The sequence below is a fragment of the Lolium rigidum genome, chromosome 1, assembly GCF_022539505.1.
Source record: "Lolium rigidum isolate FL_2022 chromosome 1, APGP_CSIRO_Lrig_0.1, whole genome shotgun sequence".
NCBI classification, from domain to species: domain Eukaryota; kingdom Viridiplantae; phylum Streptophyta; class Magnoliopsida; order Poales; family Poaceae; genus Lolium; species Lolium rigidum.
Window position 1 is genome coordinate 128,329,670 of NC_061508.1, and position 20,911 is coordinate 128,350,580.

General features: G+C 44.2%; 3 protein-coding genes across 3 annotated transcripts; 1 reads left to right on the plus strand and 2 right to left on the minus strand.

Annotated features, from left to right (window-relative positions):
- Window positions 1–3,378: 3,378 nt before the first annotated feature.
- LOC124682107 (bZIP transcription factor 11-like) lies at window positions 3,379–4,266 on the plus strand. Its single transcript, XM_047216862.1, has one exon. It carries the CDS (start codon window positions 3,481–3,483, stop codon window positions 4,123–4,125), a length of 645 nt encoding a protein of 214 aa, XP_047072818.1. The 5' UTR covers window positions 3,379–3,480; the 3' UTR covers window positions 4,126–4,266.
- A 1,628-nt stretch (window positions 4,267–5,894) lies between these two features.
- On the minus strand, window positions 5,895–10,482 carry LOC124651491. Its single transcript, XM_047190579.1, has 5 exons — window positions 10,287–10,482; window positions 9,592–9,664; window positions 8,538–8,683; window positions 6,228–6,288; window positions 5,895–6,144 (listed from the first exon to the last, which is right to left on the minus strand). The coding sequence occupies exons 1-5, from the start codon at window positions 10,480–10,482 to the stop codon at window positions 6,081–6,083; spliced, it is 540 nt and encodes a 179-aa protein (XP_047046535.1). The 3' UTR covers window positions 5,895–6,080.
- A 2,418-nt stretch (window positions 10,483–12,900) lies between these two features.
- LOC124651502 (DNA (cytosine-5)-methyltransferase 1-like) lies at window positions 12,901–19,283 on the minus strand. Its single transcript, XM_047190588.1, has 21 exons — window positions 19,161–19,283; window positions 18,781–19,109; window positions 18,579–18,675; window positions 16,990–17,097; window positions 16,767–16,898; window positions 16,593–16,692; window positions 16,084–16,238; window positions 15,940–16,005; window positions 15,640–15,855; window positions 15,481–15,539; window positions 15,336–15,402; window positions 14,920–15,249; window positions 14,770–14,838; window positions 14,607–14,693; window positions 14,425–14,512; window positions 14,177–14,298; window positions 14,001–14,105; window positions 13,729–13,772; window positions 13,566–13,635; window positions 13,368–13,471; window positions 12,901–13,275 (listed from the first exon to the last, which is right to left on the minus strand). The coding sequence occupies exons 1-21, from the start codon at window positions 19,281–19,283 to the stop codon at window positions 13,116–13,118; spliced, it is 2,631 nt and encodes an 876-aa protein (XP_047046544.1). The 3' UTR covers window positions 12,901–13,115.
- Between the last annotated feature and the right edge of the window lie 1,628 nt (window positions 19,284–20,911).

Consider the following 20,911-nt stretch of genomic DNA (forward strand, 5'->3'; position numbering starts at 1 on the left):
TCACCAAGGAAATATGTTTTCTCGATACTTATGGATTGTGCCTTCTTTGCTAAGAACTCCCGAAGGAGTAAGCTGCTCTAGCAACCACATGTGCGGACGGTACTTGAGAGAGAACGCCGGTGCTCCAGGCATCATAGAGGGGGAGGTGAACAGGAAATCACCATGTCTTATTGTATATGTACCTATAATTCTATTTCATGCAAAGCATAATTAACCACTACTGTACAATTAAACGTGTTTAATCAGGTGTTCTCAATCACATAGGCGTTTTTCTCAAAAAAGAAACAAAGTTTGCAAGTTCCAAGTGCACTCTTCTTTTCGCGAGGACATCTAGAAATTGCCTCATCCGCTAAGTTATATCCAGTTTGTTAACACGAGCGAATTGTATGTTGCCAACCTAGTACTGTAACATATTTCATCCCCGCTTTTCACGTGTACACACAGTACGATCATCACCACACAAGTATCATTTTTTTATAGATTAGTCTAAGTGCTCCACAGGAGCATATGTTCTTGTCCGGTTGTGTAGTGGCATTCTATCTGATCCTAGACACTTTGTTGTATGATCAATTAATAGATGCAAAGCTCCCTGGAATATTTGCTGGCTTAAGAGGATCCAAGGAGATAAACTCGAAGTGGTCCAAGCTAATAATCATTCACTTTTGTGACAGTCCGGTTTATGTTAGTTTATTGTATATACACTGCTTTTCTAGAGAGAAATGATTTCATTTGTAAACAAACTTCGAATTCAATACTAACTAAATTTATAATCAATAATAAAAATTGTGTTAGATCGACGGACAGAATAAATTCCAGCGTGAGTACCGGAAAGTAATGGGAAGTCAACCATCGTAAAAGCGCTCCAATAGGAAAGTAATTGGAAGTACCTGCCAATGATATAATTTTTATGGCATATATCTCATATTTTGTTGGCTAAATTAATAGTTAAGTATTTTTCTCAAAGCATGTATTACCCTAATAAACTGGTATGGAGGAAGTACTAGATAGTAAAAAGGTTATTGATGGAAGGACAATTGTATTTAGGGAAAATTTGCTACGGGACATCGTTATTTTCCGACGTTTGCTGAAACACGCCGCTCGATTATGTCTTTGCCGGGTACCATTATAATTATGTAGCACATTTGCCAGAACCCACCACATGGCTTAAAGCAGAGTCAAAAGTGCAAAACTTTCCGTTTTTAGTGAAGTGGTGTGTTCTGTTAAATATGACATAGAATTGTAATGATACCTAGCAAAGACGCAATCGAGCGGTGTGTTTTGTCAAACGCCACAAAATTACGATATCTTGTAGCAAATTTTCCCAATTTATGATAGGCTGTTCTTATCTAAGGTCTTACCATTAACCACCTGAAATCTATTTTCCGTACCTATCTAATAAAATAAAGTAGCAATTTGCGAGTGACATTTTGACAAGGAGAATTAAGCATCTGACTAGTGTCACTTCTACTTTACCACAGCTTCAGTTATCCCATTTCTTAGAAACCATCCGCAAGTTCCTGTTGACTTTGCAAGTCAACTTACTTTTGATGTGTTCCTTTCTCACTGATTTCTTGGATCATGTATCAACAATGTTTTAACCTTTTATTCACAATAAATGCAATAGATTGTATTTTATTGTGAACAAATAGATTAATAGAAATATACTCGGCCCTTACAGGTAGGTACACCAACAATAGTGTGCGGCAAGCTGAGAAGTCTCAATATATTTTCCGGGGGAAATACTAGTGTTAGCCAGGGAACTGCCACAATTCCCTAATTATCCACTTCCGTTGAGGCCTACACGCAGTGCTGCTCGACAGTGGGTCATTGCAGTCGGCAATCACTTCAATCATCGAAAAGCTTCATGGCCCCTGCCCCCGCTGCCTTTGCACAAAGTCACCACTTGGATGGCGTCATTCTTCTCATCCAAATCCAGTTTGCAGCCTCTCCACAAATTTTGCATCTAAAATAATAACAATATGCAGCAGTAGCTGCCTCTTCACTTTTTTTTGGCTACATTCATCCACCACCGTGTTATAATTTCTTATTCATACAATTCCATACATTTAAAATACTTTCTCCAGTCCAAACTAATTCGTGCAGCCATATTCTAATATTCTATAGTTTAAGTCTACTAATCCTTAACTGCGTCAACTAATTCGGGCAAGAGAAAGTAACATTTCTCGGCCTTGGACTCTAAGAGGCTCCTAACCGCTGGTCGAAATCAAACTAGTTTGAGCAATCGAGGACACGTGCACCGATTGCACGCCTAGGAAACTAATATGACTATATCATCAATTATTCAGTTTTCCACCAGTTTTCTTATAAAGTACAGCCAATTTTCCTCTTCTTAATGAAAAGACGGTTGCTCCAAAAAAAAGTATCAGCAATTATAATACTATGAAGAAATAATATGCCCGAGTATTTAATAATGTATCTAATGGTTGATTTACCATTGTAAAAGTTGATATTTAATTAAAATATTTTCTCAATGTTTACAAGGTTTGACTTTTGACAAAATTTATATGCCTTTTTTTATGGAACGGAGGTAGTAGTACTACACAAGGACAGAAGTTTTTTTTCGTTCACTGTTAAAATTGCGGATAGGGATTTATGCTGGTTATCATGCCAATTTTACAACTTAGATTGGAATTCCATTTCAATTATCATATTTAAATTATAGCCAGGAAACTTCCATAAAAACAATGTAGGGCGTGAATTTTGTAATATTGTTGTATGCAATTACACAATCCGACGCCGTTTGGTCTCTAACAAGTCTCTCGGTGTCATCGGCAAGCCAGCAAGTGGCCGTCACTTGTGAGTTTACACGCAACTCTACCTGAAAGCCGTTGCTTTGTCCATGCAATAATGTACTACGAATTGAAAGTTGGTTACCGAAAGCAAGGTATCACTAGGAGAATATGTAAAAGCTGGACAGGGTTTGGCATGGACAAATCACAAATATGGAGCATTATATTCTACCTCTGCGAAGAGACTGACTCGAGTCAAGTCATGCATCTAAAACCCCAAATAATCATGAGAAAAAAACTCTTGGTAATTAAGCCAAGATATAGATCTAGCTTTGTAGTTAGGGATGACACAGAGAACAATCTAGGAGAATTAAGGATCTGCAAGGAGTATATTTGGATATAATAATCCGTAGATGCTCACTGGCCTTGCCCATATTTGTAAGCTACCAAACTCTAGCTCAATATATATATTAGATTCTCAAACTACAAAAAGAAAACTGATAACATATCCGAATTGTGAGAGAGAAGAGAATACGTTGTCTCTCTCTTGGGCAGACAAAGCTACTGTGCCACACTATAAAAGGCCCTCACCAACCCATGGCTTCTTCTCCTCATCAGCCATAGACAACAAACAAGATCAATCACTTGGCCACATCGCAGCTATAATCTACTAGCGCTACTACACTAGAAGCAACCATATAAGCAAAGAAGAGACAAGAAGAACAAGATCATGTACCACCATAACCATGGCGAGGTGGCCAGCCTTCACTTCCTCCAGCCTCCAAATCCTTCCCGCTCCTTCGCCACTCACCACCACATGAACATGGCCTTGCCGCCTGAGGCCTACTTCCCTCCCTCCTTTGATCCTACCGCTCTACTTGCCAGCGACGATGTGGCAGCTGCCTTTGAGTTTGACACTATTCTTGAAGAAGCGGCTCACCATGCCAGCGGCAATGGCTCACCCAGCTCAGGCTCCGACGCCGTTAACTACTGCCAATTGGGTGGTGCTGACTCTGGCGTCGGAGGTGCGGAGGAGGAAAGGAGGAGGAGGCGGATGGTATCGAACCGGGAGTCGGCGCGGCGGTCACGCATGCGTAAGCAGCGGCAGCTGAGCGAGCTGTGGGCGCAGGTCACCCACCTCCGTGGCGCCAACCGCCGCCTCCTCGACGAGCTCAACGGTGCATTGAGGCAGTGCGCTGACGCCTGCCGCGAGAGCGCCAATCTCAGGGACGAGAAGGCCGAGCTGACCAAGAAGCTCGAGCAGCTGTCGGAGCAATCGGTGCCAGAAGAGAAGGCCGCCTCGAGCAATCACAGTAGCTGCTCCTCGGAGACATGCTGCAAGGAGAGCACCACTGTTGCTGCTTCTATTGAATGAATATTGTTATACTCGAATTATCCACCCAGATTTTTACTTGAGAGGATAACAACTACTATATCAATAAGAACATGCATGTAAAACTAAACAATGATATATAATTATTTAATGGCGATGCCTGGGATCAGCATGCACCCTGCACCCTGCAATCAGTTTCCCTTATCTGGAATGTGTTTTGTGTAACCATTTTGGTACTTATCTTGTATGTATAAATTAACATGGATAAGATGTATTATTGCAAGTTGCAAACTTGAACCCGTTGGAACAGAAGGAACAGTAGCAAGATCAAAGTATGAGAGTGAGAGAGCAAGGAAGGACCATAAGCTAGTGAGAACGACAAGTGTTTAGCTTTCCATAATGCTGTGCAACTAAATGAAAAAAAAAGTGTCTTCACTTGATGATGTCATAAGCTCAACTTCCATGTAATGGCTTTGTGATTCCTATGAATTGTCTACTTCGTCGATGCCAATGTACCTACCAATTGCTTTCGATCAGCAGCTCAGTGGTGTAGGAGTTATTGTATTTGCAAATTGCAATGTTGTATCAAACAAGGTTCGACATATGCATCAAGCACTTTTGGCATATGAATGTAGATTGTAGCATCAAGATCTAACATATCCTATTCACTGAGATGCTTTTTCCGATATGATTCCTAGTAACATGTGCATGCTGCAGAACAAATCTACACTCTTTAGAAATATGAACTCCATTGCCACATGCATAAGCGTGAGCGTTCTGTTTAGCTAAATGGACAAAAACATATTATGGGTAAAAAAATACATTAATGTCGATTCTCTTGGAAACATGGGCATTGCAAAGATTCGGCATCAGTGTAGACGTGAATATTTCGCTTGGGAACCCATAATTGATACAGTATATTCCAATGTGACAATTGGAAGCCCTGATATCATATAGGTACACTTCGTCGGAAATTAAATTAGGAAGCACACATTTCAATTGCAAAACTAAGAAAAAACAGAGCAGAGCAAAGCTAAATCTTTTTTTAGAGAGAAAAGCTAAATCAAATCTGAAGACAGGTGATGCATGGCAAGTGCAAGTGGAGAATCACCTCAAAGAATGCCCGGGGACATGTGAACGCAAGGGAGAAAAACTTCCCACCAGGGTGAGATGCTCACATCACAGGGTCCAAGCAAACAGCAATCAAAAGTGGCAGGGGGGCCTGGCCTGTGCTGCGCACGGTGGAACAAGCACCAATGCACCATGCAATGTCTCACTCCCAGTGCTGGTAGCAATGGGCTTTCCTCACACAACAAGAGGGAACAACTGGAAAGTACAGGAGCACTTCAACAGACCAAACCAAACCACCCCAGGAGCCAACTTACAGTCGCATGAAGATAAGAATGGCTAGCTGCAGTTTCAGGTGCTCCAGATTGCAAGTTGAAGCTTGCCATGGATCGATGTCATGTCGCGCAGATGCACTGGAATAATCGATATTGTTGGTGAAACAGTGTTGGCACCGGAACAGAATATTGTGTGATAATATACTGGTGCCCTGCACATGAAAGCGTTCGGCAGAGGAGGAATCGGAAAATATGCAAAGATTGGGGGTGTGACGCTGACGCAGGTAAAAAGTTGGAAACACCTCTCCTGGGGAATCATATCGATATCAGTATCAGTGTGCTGGCCCAAAAGATGGAAAAAAGCCCATAGAGGTCGAAGTTAGTAGTTACTTGTCAGACTGGCTTTGATGTATTAACAACTCTATTGGTTTTGGGATTGTTGATGATTTACTTGCTTTAAGAAGAGCATGTAAAACTTAGTAGTTATTAACTGCCCAATTGTAATCTCATAAGGTGTTCTTCACGGGTAGTGGCCACTTGCCAGGAGTTTCATGCAGCAAAATGAACTGCCTATTTCTTAGAGGTTTCACCAGCAACAGATAGAGAACTGCACTCGGCAGAGGATGCAGCTGTGAAAGATGGAGATATTGTCTTCTAGGTGCCCCTCTTCTCTAAGAAAAATTTTGCTGGGTCTGCAAATAAACTTGTGAGCGGCAACCTGGTAAACAAAAGCAAATGGTTGTTACAACGAAATTCCAGAACACTATTCGGCAAAAAACACATACAGAGACACAATTGCACCTGCTCATTCTGATGGTCTCAGACTGGATAGTAATTTCTTCAAACATGTCTCCTGTCAATTCTGTCAAGGGAGTGGCGAAAATGGAGGACATAAGGTTACATACGCAGCTCCAGTGACAACGCAGAAGGAGAACTAGCATTTAAATTTAACTTATGACAAAGATTATCTAGCAAACCATACAAAGTTAGGCACGAATATGAAATGGATTTTACGGGACATTGAGAATACCTATTGAGGAACTCGCCTCTCCCCCTAACGAAAGCAGAGCGCCGCCGGCCCCAGATCCCGGCGACCCAGGGCCTTCTCCGCGCCTCTCACCCCCTCGCCACCGCCGAGGGGCACAGCAGGGCAAAGCCCAGGCTGTGCTGGTGGCAGCAAGGCCTCCTCCTGGTGGCGGTGCTCCCTCTCTCCATCTCGTGGCGGTGCTAGGATTCGGTGATGGGGATCGGCGGCTCAGCGCGACGATGACGGAGATGGTGGCTTCCTCCATCCGGCGGTGCTGCCCCTGCAGCTGCGGCCAGGTCCGTGCTCGCCGTCCTCAGAGAGGGCCTGCAGGGCCGGGTCGTTGGAGGCAGGCTGGCGTGGCGGCACCCAGCTGCGGTGGCTGCCTGGCACCGAGGTGGTGCCGGCGGCGGCGGGCTATGCACTGGTGGCAGTGGTGATGCCAGTGGTGCTCGATGCCCTTCTCCTACGGCGGTGTTCCTCTCCTCTCGACGGTGGTGGCTAAAGCCGGCGACTTTCATCTTTGTCCAGCATCTCCACTCCAGCTCGGCTGCCATTGGTGTTGCGGTGTATGGCCGGGGAGAAATCCCTGCTTGGTGGTGGTTGTAGCTGACCACGGCGGCGCCTGCGGGCGTCGGTTCCTTCTTGGAGGCATGGTCATGGCCTACATCGCGCCTTCCCTCCCCTCGGTTGCAGGGGAAACCTTGGTTCGGTTCGCAGGACCAGGCAGCGGCGGCACCATGGTGTCGTTATCACCTTGAAGACGTTGCCTAGGCCATTTGGGGAGAGGCCGATGCAACAGTTGGAGGCTGGGGCAAGCTGAAGTGCTGGCGGGTTTCCAGGGCGCAATGTGCGGCATGGCGGATGCATCTTGGTCGACATCTTCCCCGAGTCCGTCGGGACCTGCCTCCTGATTGCCGTTTCCTCTAAGCGCATGAGGGGAGGTACGTCGGTCCAGGTTGCCCTAGAGTCGAGGTCGAGCTTCGGTGGTGTCTTGCTTGGTTCGTGACGCGGTCCTGAAGCCATGTGTTTCTTCTCCTTGCCATTCGTGGTTGGATGTTAGGGCAAGGCGTGTCGTTTATCATCCGGTTTGTAGCGGGTGTGCCGTTTTCCGCTCAGCAATGTATCGTGGTGTATGTGTGGAGTTGTAGCCTTCCTGGCGTTGTACTGGCTGTTTTGACATTTCTTCTATATGATGAATACACCTTCCAGGGTGTATTCTCGAAAAGAAAAAAAAAATAAGAAATGGATTTTACCCAACAGAGGTGCTCCGCGTGCGTGTGTGTATGGCGTACCACGAGGGGTTGGACATTCAGATAATTGGGCAAAGGCAGCACAATGTTATAGAGTATCAACCCATGGATACATGGGCAGGGGACATCTACTACCATAGAAAATTTACACCAAGTTACACTAGCATATAATTATGGTCCTTGTTGACCGCCAACGTGGGATTTCCTGTTAATTCTTTGGATGGTAAATGTGTGTCCTTGCGCGAGCACACGGCTCACACAAAAAAAAAAAAAACAGGGCGTGGGATTTTTAGGTGGTGGGCCATGGCAACTTGCCACGTGGCAGAAAAAGAGTCATCGACCATACAGTACATAATACAAGGGCTGTCGATGTATTCGCTCCGGGAGACTAAAAACTAACATTCGCTCGATACAAATTTAGAATTCTATTGGCCAAAGCAATGTCATAAGCCTCTGTTTGCCTAAAATACAGAACGTCGGGGTTAACCCTTTCAAGCAAACTTAGGACGTGCATCAATGATGTATGTTACGGATGCATCTTGAGACCAGAATCTTGATTTCGGTCAATTGTGTTTTCAATTCAGTGGATCCTACCATAGAGATGTCTCTATCTTTCATCCTCTGCTCCATTCTACATGTATGATGAGAACTAGCATCAAATCAAATTCTTAGAGTAGAGTTTTGCTTGTAATAACTGATCATGAATATAACCCAAGAGACAAACTTTAATTTCAAAATTTCAATCTGTTGTTGACCATTGTTAGATTAACAATGGAATACAAAAGATGATCTGCTACTAATCAACAGGAAATGCCAGATGGAGTGAGGTAGTACCTTTATCAAAAGCCTCGCCAGAAAAGTATTTGGCCTTCAAACGTGCTGCAAGCATACCCTGGTATTTGTTGACCTTCTCTTCATGATCCAGGTCTTCCGCTTCTGTAATAAACTGATTCTCTTCATGGACAACGTCTTTTGCTTCTCTAATACAACAACTTTTACTTTTAGTTTTCATGATTTATCACAGTGAGTAAGCAACAACTAAGCTCCATAACAACAATATACGTGTTTACGAATACAAATCATTTTACTGAAAAATGTATGTTAAGAAAACCAACAAAAAAAATTGGAAGATGCATCTTCATTTAGCACTTTGAAATAAGGGTTTGTTAAAATGGATAAGCCGATAACAAGTCAAGAACAAAGTAGAACATAACTTGTAAATACAGATTTTATCCTCGATGCGTGAAATCCTTCCCATGTATGAACTCAAAATAACCTTTAACGTGACAGCAGAAAAACAAGGTTGAAGTCAAGCAGAAAAGTCTCCTTGTGACTCATATTATGATATCTTCAATATAATTGTTGTTTTTTTGTTATGACTAGATGTGATAAAGTTGAAATAACCTCCCAGAAATAGCAAATAACTCACTGGCTCTGCCTTTCTGTAAACAGCATTTCTTGCACTACGAATTTTCATAAAACCAAATGAAAAGACAGAATAATAAACCATTTCGCACACTTTCCCTTCATTTTCCCTATGAACCATTGTTGTCGGTTAACAAAACCTATTTTCCAGTCCTTAGAAAAATTCGTTTTGACATCATGCCCAGGTGCGTGTGCACCTGAGCACGTGTGGTCTGCATTTTGGTGATGGAGATTGCAAACTGTCAATATGTTCCAACTCCTAAGTAATCACAATGATGACTTCTCATCTCCAAGTTTTCACAGACAGGAAAGTATGCTTGCTTATTACATTGAGAAGTATTTAGCAATAGAGCTACAAAACCAAAAGTTGTAATTCTCGACAACGATTGAATGAACATGAAGCACGCATTGCAGGAACAATGGTATGTAAACAAAAGATCAGGGGGAGGTAAGTGAGAATTACGAGTTGTTGGCCTGAGGAAGTCTGGACCTGGACTGCGGCACGGCTGTGCAATGGGGCCGAAGGCTCCTACCTCCTGGGAGGACGGCATTTTGGTTCATTTCAGATTCAACAGTTGGATATTATTTGTACATGTTGAATGAAAACTCCGCTAAGGCTCGTTTGAAAAGCATGTTTTTTATCACAAGGAGTCCAATTATTGTGGGGGGTGGGGAAACTCTTGCATTCATGACTTATACAGTTAAATACCATAGTAGTCAAAAGGACAACAAAAATGTGTTGACACAAAGATTCATCATACAAGATATCTAATGCGAGTATATATATCCGAGAGTACTTGTCCGATGCTATTTTTCATATATTAATATATTGTCCTATGCGTTCAGAATACTTCATCTTTCAACTGTGAGCATTATGTAAGCAAGTGTACTCAAAGCATTCACTCCTACATAGTAATCCAGGTGTCAACTCTAATTTTCACGGATTTGTTGGTCCAATGTAACAGGGAGACAGAGATATGTTTTGGTTTTCCTTCTGCATGATCCAAATACCCCAAAAAAGTGTGTGCTGACACGGCTTTAATTGGAATATAAACTAAAACCATCTCTCAGTTCTAAATCACTAAATTTCAATGGGGTTTTAGTACGCATTGGGATGACTTCTTTATTAAAGAACCAACTCAATTCCCACACCAATACCTTTATCAGAAGCCTTGATAGAGTATTTGTCCTTCAGATATGCTGCAAGCACAGCCTGATATTTGTTGACCTTTTCTTCGTGCTCCAGGATTATCGCTTCTCTATGCAGAATTGCAGGGTAATACAAAGCATGTTTATTATCAGAAACTATATGACTTCTCCTAGTGAATAAACAACTTAACTCCACAAGAGCCATGCAGAAGTTCATTAACTCCAAACCATTTGACAGAAAAAATGATGCTGTTTAAAAAGGACAAACAAAATTCTTGGAAATATACATTTTCATCTAGCAGTACCAAGTACTGACAATAAAACAACGGTTGATTACCATGCATAAGTTGAGAACGATATAAGAAATAAGGTAGGAGCTGACTTGAAAATACAAATAGGATGAATGGCTGTTGCCAGTGTAGAAATTTTAGTCAGAAAAGAGGAACTAAGAAGGTTCCTCAGACGAATATTCTGAACTCACGGGATCTGTTTTTCTGCAAACCTCTTTTCTCCCGCTGCAGCTTTTAAACAAAATCAAACGAAAGGGCACAAATTCATTTTCCCTACGAATCATTCTCATTGGTTCACAAAAACTATTAGTTTAGCACAATGCCTCTACGCATGTGCACACACAAGCACATCACTGCAAGTGTGGTGTAGTGTAGTGTAGGTAGTGATTTGGCGATGAAGCATTTAAGCTTTGCTCGCTAGCCCATTGCCGATAAGTGCCAGGTATCAGAGTATAGTCCTAGCTAATCCAAAAATGACGGTTTGCTCTCCCATTAAGATTGTAGCATAGCAAACAGTCGACGCATAACAATGGAGCTATAACGGAAAGTTGTCGTTCTTGTCGACAATTGAGCAAACACATTGCGCGCGTCGCAGAAACAACTGGCTGAGCAAACGGTAAAGAAGGGACAGGTGCTGGGCATTACGAATTCTCGTCCCACGGAAGCGAGGGCGCGGCCTCCCGCGCGACGGTTCGGACCTCCTGCGAGGGAATAGATCGGAAACACCTGGGGTTCAGTGAGCTGAGCGGCGAGATGAACGGAGACCATGACGGAAGAGTGATAGAGAGATGGCGGGCAGGACCGCAGGAGGGAGGCGGTACCGTGAAGGGGTGGCGCTCCGACGGCGTGGTGTGGATCACGGACGGTGGCGGCGGAGCGCCCGCTCTCGGGACCAGCCGGGAGGATGCCATTCGGTGGCGGCGGTGCTGCCAATCCCGAGAAGGAAAGACAAGGTTTAACGATGAGCTCGTCGGGTGGTTCGATTTAGATCGGACGGCTTCGGAAATTTGCAGTGTTGCGAAAAATAACAAATTGGCAAAACACCATATTTGGGGTTAGGGTTAAGCCCTGAAAATGGTCACCGCTTTAGCAAACAAAGGGCCAACCCTGACCGACCCAGTGTCACTCTCGCTCTCCTCAGCTCACTCTCTTTCGGCGATCCAGGAGCGAAGAGCTCGACACCGCCATGTCGTGTCTCATCATGGTGTCCTGGAGCGATGAATCGACCAACTTCAGCTAGGGTGAAGAGGTCAGTGTGGTGTGGTGTGGCTGGGCTAGGGTTTTCAGTTGGGGGAATGGGGATTTGTTATGAGTTTCGGTCGATTTGTTATCTGATGGTCCGGCGGTGTACACCTTGGCTGTATGATCCTGATTACTGTGGTAATGGGGATTCCAGTGTGTTGTTTTGCTGCCATGAATTTGTGCTCCCTTATTTTAGATGTCAATTTATTCCTAAATGATTATGGCTATTGTCATTATGTTGATCCTGAGTGGCATGCTCCAGTGAAGAGGACATTGAGAACTCTTGGGAACAATTATGAAGGGATATTGATCTGAATCGAGAGCTCAAAGAAGAAAAGACCAAGGCAGAACAAGTAAAGAAGGCAAAAAAAAAACAAGGAAACAGGAACAACATCGAAGGTAGAAGAGAAAAGATAGCACAGGAAGAGAAGATGGAGCTAGAGCTGTATCTTGCTGACGATGTCACAGCAGATACCAAACTAAGTCAAAAATTTGGAAGATGCGAAACATGGCGCAGCTACATAGGATTGTAACACTTAGTCTGTATTGATATGTTCAAATCACCCACTTTACCTTTGAATTACTTCCTACGCCTATTTCATACCTAAATCTCCAATTTATGTTTTGCGTGACTTAACTGGCATAAAATTCATCCAGCAACAGAACAACATACTACAAGATATCTGGAAACAAGGATCATGTAGAAGTATGCATACTATTCGATGATTCTATAATTGCATAGTTTAGCTGTGAATGATCAATCAAATAAGTACAAAAATCTCATACAATATCTGACCAACTGCAATAATAAAGACCAGCCTGTACTACCACTGAACCGATACATTAGCAATGTATGAGAACTTTATCAGTCAAAAAGAATAATGTCATGTTGTATAAGACCACCTGAAATGGTAAACAGCAGCCAGAACTACCACTAGAACACTACACCAGCAATGAATAATACTTCTATGTGGAAACAAGAATAAGGTTGTACACAACACTCCTTGATTCAAGCCTTGCATAGTTAAACTGCCAATGATTCATCCAACAAGCACTGAAAATCACACACAATATCAGACCAAGTGCAACGATAAAGAGCAGCCAGGACTTCCACTGGAACATTACACTATCAATGAATGGTTCTACATTTATATGGAACCAAAGATAATGTTCAACCAGCAACGAATGTTTGGAACATCACAATGACAGTACTACAATACTCAATCAATCAATTCTAGCAGGGAGCAGCATTTTGATTCCAGCATCAACTCATAACCAGTCCCGGCAGCAGGGAAAGCTCTCTATTCTAGTGCTCAACTACCTCATTCGGTCTGACATAAGTGAAGCTCTCAGGCAGCACAAAGAGTGGATCACTTCCCTCCAGCTGACCCTGGTATGCCCGACCCAGAGAGTAGCCCAATGCTCGGGCAACTGGGACTGCTACAGCGTTGCCAACTTGAATGTACCTGCAAGCATCAGTAGAGACAGATAGCAAATGTTCAGTTTCAATTCACAATTTACAAACCAATATGATTTGAGCTAAAATAGAATAACATACTTCTCCTTCATTGGACCATACATCCTATAGTAATCTGGGAATCCCTGCAGCCTGGCGTTCTCACGAACAGTCAAAACCCGTGCCTGATTCGGATGCAGTATGATCTACAGGCAGCAGAACCAAGACGTTCAGAAACGGGAAAACTCAACCCAAAACATTATTGTCCAGAACATTAGAACACCTTATGCCAAAGCTTACTTGATTATGGGGCTCTGCTCTCGTCACCACAGTAGGGACTGTCTCATCCCACCACAACCGACCAAATGGCCTACAAAACCATCACACAGCATATTGTGTAAAGAACAGCTGTAACAACCCAGTACATTTTAAGAAAAGAATGCCAGGAATGGTTGTCACTTACTTCGGTGATCTGCCTTTTATGAAAGACATTGCATAGTCAGGTACCTGGCCACATGAACAGCCCAGCCTTTCAGAAACTTATAGTTATAGAACAAATATCTTGATTCAGTAATAAAATGTCAGAGAACATAATAAATGCAGTATGGTCTGTTTATTTTTCATGCTACTCTCACTGGCCCTATTGTCTGCTATGTGGCAACATATTGTGGCATGTGACAGAAAATCATGCGCCACCATGGAAACATCATTACAGGTGTTAGGTAGAACACTTACCAATGGTTTTCCAGACTTCAGGTAAACCCGCTTAATCTTGGGATCAAACTCCACAATATTATTTGCTCCTACCATGACTCCTGTCAGGTCACGGAAGTTGGCTCCCTGGAAAACAAAATTCAGCAAGGTCGCACAAGGGAGAAGAGAATACAATGAGCAAAGAAACAGTCACATACTTTCTTTACAGGAATCTGCAAGACTCGGTCATGGTCATCTTGGTTTAGCCTCAAGGGCTGGTGATCTAAGAGTTTGCCTTCTTCAGGACAAGTGGTATCACCAAATGAAAAATCCAACATATCTGGAACAGCAAAAACTAAACTCACTACACAGAAATAGAATTGAGACTAAACACACAAATGCACATGGAAATGCCTTTTGGGAAACAAAAAGTGAAATCATTTACTAATAGAGCTATATGCGGTACCTTTACGACTAAGTCGTATATAGCACTGAAATTCAGTCTTGGGTTGAGCACCATATTCAATTACCTCGTGAGGCTGATAGTTCTCTACCTGCATAGAAGACATAAGATTCGATGCAGAAGGAAAGAATGATTAAATATATATAGTAAGCATTTTTTTGGCGGAAAGTATTGTAAGCACTTGCCTTTGGCAAATCTGAAATTGCATCACCAAGAAGCAGAGCTTTCTTCAATGTTGGCTTCTGCGTTTCATCATATGCCACAATGCTTTGCTGCAGACAAATACAAGATGGTGAGCAGATTTACACTTCCCCCATTTGATTTGGCTAAATTTGAGGCTGCACTTACAGAGAAAGCATTTGGAGCCCCACCACGAACAACTACATCATGGGTAGGGAGAGGATACTTTGGCAGCACCTGCCAGACCAAATGCACATGATCACTGATTTAGGCAATATATGTAGCATGAATTTATAGTGGCGTGGAACAAAAACAAACCAGAGAAGGTAGAGCTCCCCATAGAAACACCCGCATTCTAAACTGAGGCAGCCCATAACAACCAGCTACCATCATACCAAGTCGCGCTTGGTAATTCAGCGCAACCAGGCGGCTCAATGCATATCTGCCAAGATAACCATCGGCAAACTTCAAAATATCCACAACATTCTCCATAAGCACAAACTTTGGCTGCAGATAGGAGACGATGTCCATGTATGTAACCATTTGTTGGTTTTTCTCATCCTTTAATGGGTCATTGTAATTCCTAAACCGGTTGAACCCACTGATGCCTTGGCAAGGTGGACCGCCACATATGACATCCACATCACCCTTTGAAATTTCACAATAAGAGTAAAATGAATCAGCTAATGTTGTATTGAGCTGAAAGATAAAGCAAAAGAAAAGAAGAAACTCACAGGCAGTGGTAAAATGTTGCGCTTGTGGCCCTCTTGTACAAATTCTTTAATTTTCAACGGGCAATCACTAGTTTATGAATCAAAAAATCAGTGCACTGAAAATCAAAACTAATATGCATTGAGCATACAGCACATATATACGAACCTTAGGTTTTCGATGGGCTCCCAAGTATCCTCCTCTGGTCCATAGCCCTTCCATTGCACCTGCAAAACAATATTACATAAACTGGTCTATGCAGAAACTCCAGAAGTACTAGCTCTACACACTAGCCAGTAAGTCAAGCAGAAAACTTTAGGCAAGTACCTTAAAATAGATACCATTCTTCCTCCCATTGCCACCATAGCAGATCTCAAGTAGCTTTTCGACTACAAATTCATCTTTTCCCAGTGGCTCATTATCATCATCATCCTCATCAACAGGACTTGTTGCATCAGAATCTGGGCTATGAACATACTTGTTACAAAGAACTGCCCATTCCTTAAGAAGGGCAAGGAAATCCTCAGCCTTCTCATTCCGAACCTACACCCAGAGGACAGAAGAGGTTTTTTGTCAGCTGTATGAGAAAAAATCAAAGATGCAACTTCAGTAGGTCTATAGCCGCACCTCTGTTCTGGGATGATTGTACTTGAGGCTTTTGCATGCATAACTGTTCAGGTCTACAGCCCATTTCTACAAAGCAATAAAGAATATAATCAGTGCTTGGGGGCATAACATACACTTTTCAAAATTATTGAGCACACTAATTACCGTAACAAGTTTCAGGCCAGCAAGCGCTCCACCCAAGCACAGCCCTGTGGACATACCGCCACAGCCAGAATAAAGATCCAGGAGTGTTGCTGTTCGTTCTGGTGTACCACTCCCCGAATCAGCATCCGAAGAAATACCAGAATTCTCATGGACATCTTCAGAAAATGCAAATCACATAGTTAGGCTAACTGGCTTATGGAACTGTATCTCTTTCAATCAATGATGTAACTGCACTACTTGGATAAAGACAAGCTGCTTGCTTTGAGTAAAACAAGAATCTTGGACTTAATTGAAGCTGTTGGCACCATTAATATTTTAAATAATGCATGCATGGAAATAGAAGTTAAATTGTTTGGATTTTAAGAATATTGCACGCAACAATTACAAATGAGGGCAAATTACTTAAACATGTTGGAAGAAACAGCAAGAATGTACAGATGTCAATGACTAGTTTGCATAATTGCATTACCCTAGGTAAACCACTTATGTAAGCTTGCAAAAGCTATTACCTGACGGGATATTAGCAAATGTGGAGTAGGCAACAGAATACGACATATCGTAGTATAGCTCAGTATCAGCCACAAGTTGAGCCTTAGCTTCTGGGTCCATCTGGAATTAAGGGAAGCATACAATGAGAAACAATAGATAAATGACACAGCAGAGATTTGAAGAAAGGCACTTACATTTGGATCAACATATACTATCTTCACCTTTGAGATGAGGCAATCAAGCTCATTATCATTCTTATCCTCGGAGAGAAAAACACGTTTTGGATCATGCTGATGATCATCAACAAATTTCGCTCTCGATATGACCTGCAGGATAAATATTAACCCTATTATTAGTTCTACTCTCTACATGTAGAAAATGTATTTTACAACAATATAATACTCAACCAGTACTCACGGTATCCTCAGGTCGAAAAAACCAACGACAAGTAAAATACTTGCTTTTGTTTGTGCCCTCAAATAGTTCTGTTATTCGTCCAATATAGTCAGCTTCGTTTTCTGCAGCCTACAAATGGTAAAATGAATCACAACAGTGAGATAGAGCATCAATTACTACAACATGGCAACAAATATGAGTGTTCAACTATATTCATTGATACACAATTCTTCCCAGTGAGTAAACCATGTACAAAATTCAGTTCAAGTAAGTTGGGTGGACTTTAACCAGAGTCAAACTGAAGACATATAATTACTATTATCTAAAATGCACTTAAACAGCTCATGGCTAAATTTAATATAGTGTTGCAGCGCAGGACAGGGTGTAATCAAACAAACACTACACTATGCAAGTTTGGTGTAGAGTTAAGCAGCATGTAGAGCATTCATTACACAAACAGAAAAATCAGAGCGCAAGCAATGAACAGAGCATCTTCTAAGAAAACAGAGATGATACAGACTAGTTACTCAATTTCAAGAAACAGTTTTCAAGCAACCAAGAAGCTTTATTCAGAGAATGCAAGCTAGTAACTGGTAGCATGATGCAACCAATAGACACTCTATGCAATATCTTGCACCCAGAAAAGTCTGAGAGCAAGATATGCAGAGTTCAACTACCTTGTTGGCACACATTCTTCCCCAGCGAGGAAACCATGTAAAGTTGGGACCAGTCAGTTGAGTTATTAAGTTACATGGACTTCAACCGGAGTCAAACTGAAGGCATAAGATTTCTATTATTTAAAACGCACTTGAACAGCTCGCAGTTAAACTGTATGTATAAGCTTGCAGGGCAGACTAATTAAACAAACACTACTCGATGCAAGTGAAGTGTCAAGTTAATCAGCAGTTAGCAGATTTATTTATACAAATAGGAAAAACAGCACATGAGAAATGGACAGCATTTTCTAAGGAAAGACGAATTTAACAGACGGCATACTCAATGGACTTTAACCAAAGTCAAACTGAAGGCATGTGATTTCTATTATTTAAAATGCACTTGAACAGCTGGCAGTTAAACTTTATAAGCTTGCAGCACAGAATAATTAAACATGCAGTACTTGATGCAAGTTAAGTGTCAAGTTAATCATCATTTAGCAGATTGATTATTATACAAACAGGAAAAAGAGCACATGAGAAATGGACAGGACTTTGTAAGGAAACACGGATTTAACAGAAGACATTTCAATGTGTAATGAAGCATTTTCAATAAAGCATAGGGCTTTTATTCTCAGACAAGACAAGCCTGAAGCTCGTAGCGTGATGCAAACAGTAGCCAGTCGATGGATATTTATTATACAAGCAGGAAAAACAGCACATGGGAAATGGACAGAGCATTTTCTAAGAAAACAGGAATTTGACAGACGACATACTCCATTTCAATCTGTAATGAAACATTTTTTTCAATAAAGCACGGGGCTTTTATTCTCGTATAAGACAAATCTGAAGCTCGCGTTGTGATGCAAACAGTAGCCACTCGATGCAGGTGGAGCAGTTCTCTTGCAACTAGAAATGTTAAAGAGAGCAAAAGAAACGCAGAGCTGAGCGCAATACCTGGACGTAGACGTCGTCCTCAAGCGCGTAGACGATCCCGTCGACGACCGCGCAGCGGTAGTGGCACCGCGCCTTGACCTCCTCGTCCTCATCCGGCCTGCGCGACACACACACGACACGAGAGAGGAAAACGTTCATCACGAAAATAAACGAGCAGAAACTCACAGATCTGGAATGGGAACCGTGGGTAAGTACGCGTTACCTGGCGGGCGCGGCGCGCTGGTAGCGCTTGGGCCACTTGGTGCGCGCCTCGTCGGCGGGGAAGGGCTCCCCGACGAACTCCGGGTCCTTGTCGCCGCCGGCGCCGGCGACCTTCCTGGCCTTGGTCGGCTTGGCGACGCGCTTCTTCGCCGCCGCCTCCGGCTGCGCGCCGTCGTGATCTGCTGCGGTGGCCAGCTCGTCGTCCTCCCCCAGCGCCAGCTCCTCTTCGTCCGGCTCCTCGCCGCAGACCTCGTCTTCCGCCGGCTTCTCCGCCGCGGCCGTCGCCGCCTCCTTCTTCCTGGGCGCCTTGGCCGCCTTCTTGGGCGGTTTCTTGGCCCCCGACGACGACGAAGCCCCCTTGCGCGGGCGCTTGTCCGTGGCCGCCGCCGCCGCGTCCTGGTCGAGGTCGGGCTCGGGGTCGGCGACGGTCTTGGGGGTGGCCTTCCGCTTGCGGGAGGAGGCGCGCGCCGGCGTGGCGGCGGAGGACGGGGAGCTGGGCGCCATGGCTGCTTGGCCGCTAGGGTTTGGGGCAGATTGGGTTTGGAAGTTTGGGGAATGGGAGGGGAGAGGGCGGGGCGAGAGGGGTTTTACAGCCGAAAGCAGCCCAACGGGCGGGAGACGCTCGAAAATTTCAGGACGGGTGAGCTGCCGGGAACCACTGAGTTCGCGGTGGAAACGCGCGGTCCACGCGGTTTGTCTGGGTGGTATGGCCGAGTCCAGGGACGGCGCACGGGATCTGGAGGGGCGCACGGGGCGAAAGGCGAGAGGGGGGTGCGCGGGGGAGGGCGGGACGTTTGAATTTTTCGGGAGGGGTTCGAGTTTTGTTGTTTACCCACCGGGCAGGTTCGTCTCTCTGTCGGGTGGGACCTTGGGACAGGGTCTGCAGTGCTAGCGCTCGTGACAATTTGCAGATCGTTTGGGTCGGAAAAAAAAAGGAAAGAAAAACATTGAAGATTCCTTTTAACATCTTCAATTGAGCCCATGCATTTAGGCCGTCTCCACCAAGACGACGCATATCGGACCCTGAAACGGACAGGAAAATAGTGGTTTTTTACCGCGCATTCATAGCAATGGCCCAACGCATAATATTTCTACATTTTTACCTTTTTTTCATTTAAACATAGATATAACCATTACACAAAGTAGTGCATAGTTTGAAACATGATTAGTCACCCAAAGTCTTAGTCACCCAAACTCGAAAATCAAACCGGCTATGAGTACCCGGCTTTCTTCGATGCGCATAAGGAACATACAGAAAACCTAAACTAGTGGCTTCAATTGGTCGGTGGCCATCTTTGCCGCAAAGAAAGAACACTCGAACAACACTGGATGTCGTTGTCCTCGCCGGACTAGTCCGTGTGGTAGTGCATGCGGCAGGATGTCTTGTCGAACACCTTGACAATCATCTCGGCATCACCTTCGTAGAGGATGGTGAGCAGGCAACCGGCCTCGAGGTTGTGGGCGCAGGCGAACTTGTCCAACCCGGTGTGCAGTATATCTTGCCCTGCCCGTCGAACAAGACCTCGATAGGCCACCGGCAAAAGGCGCATCTGGCCTCCCACAGCTTCAAATCGATCAGCTTGGCGCCGTCGACGAACTCGGTGAACTTGTCTGGCAGCCGCTTGATGCCGAGAGGGTCCTCATCGATGTGGACGATGAAATCGAAGCACCTCCCTCCTCCGAAGACGACGACAACGGGCGACGGGGTGATGTTGCTCCAGCACGGCGGCCCCCGCCACGGCGACCACGCCCGCGGCCTCGACCGCCTCACCGGCCACCTGGATCAGCCATGGATTCCCCCGAAGGCTTGTGGGGAGTGGTGCTACGGTGGAGGTTGTGCGGCAGCTAGGGTTTGTGTGGAGGAGATGAGATGAGGCGGCCGAGCGCGCATCCCTCTTTATATACGACGGAGGTAGCCGAGGGGCACGGTACGCGTGGAATCACAATTAAGTTCGTTGGCAGAGGTGGGTGGCGGCCACTCGGCAGGCGAGGCATCGCCATTAACGTGGCGCGGACTGCCGAAGCGACGCCTCGTCGGCAGTACTGGCGCGCCTGAGAAGACGCATCGATATAGATCGCTGTCGGGCGGGCCCAATGGATCGTCCGCCTAGACGCGAGCGGTCACGCAGCGT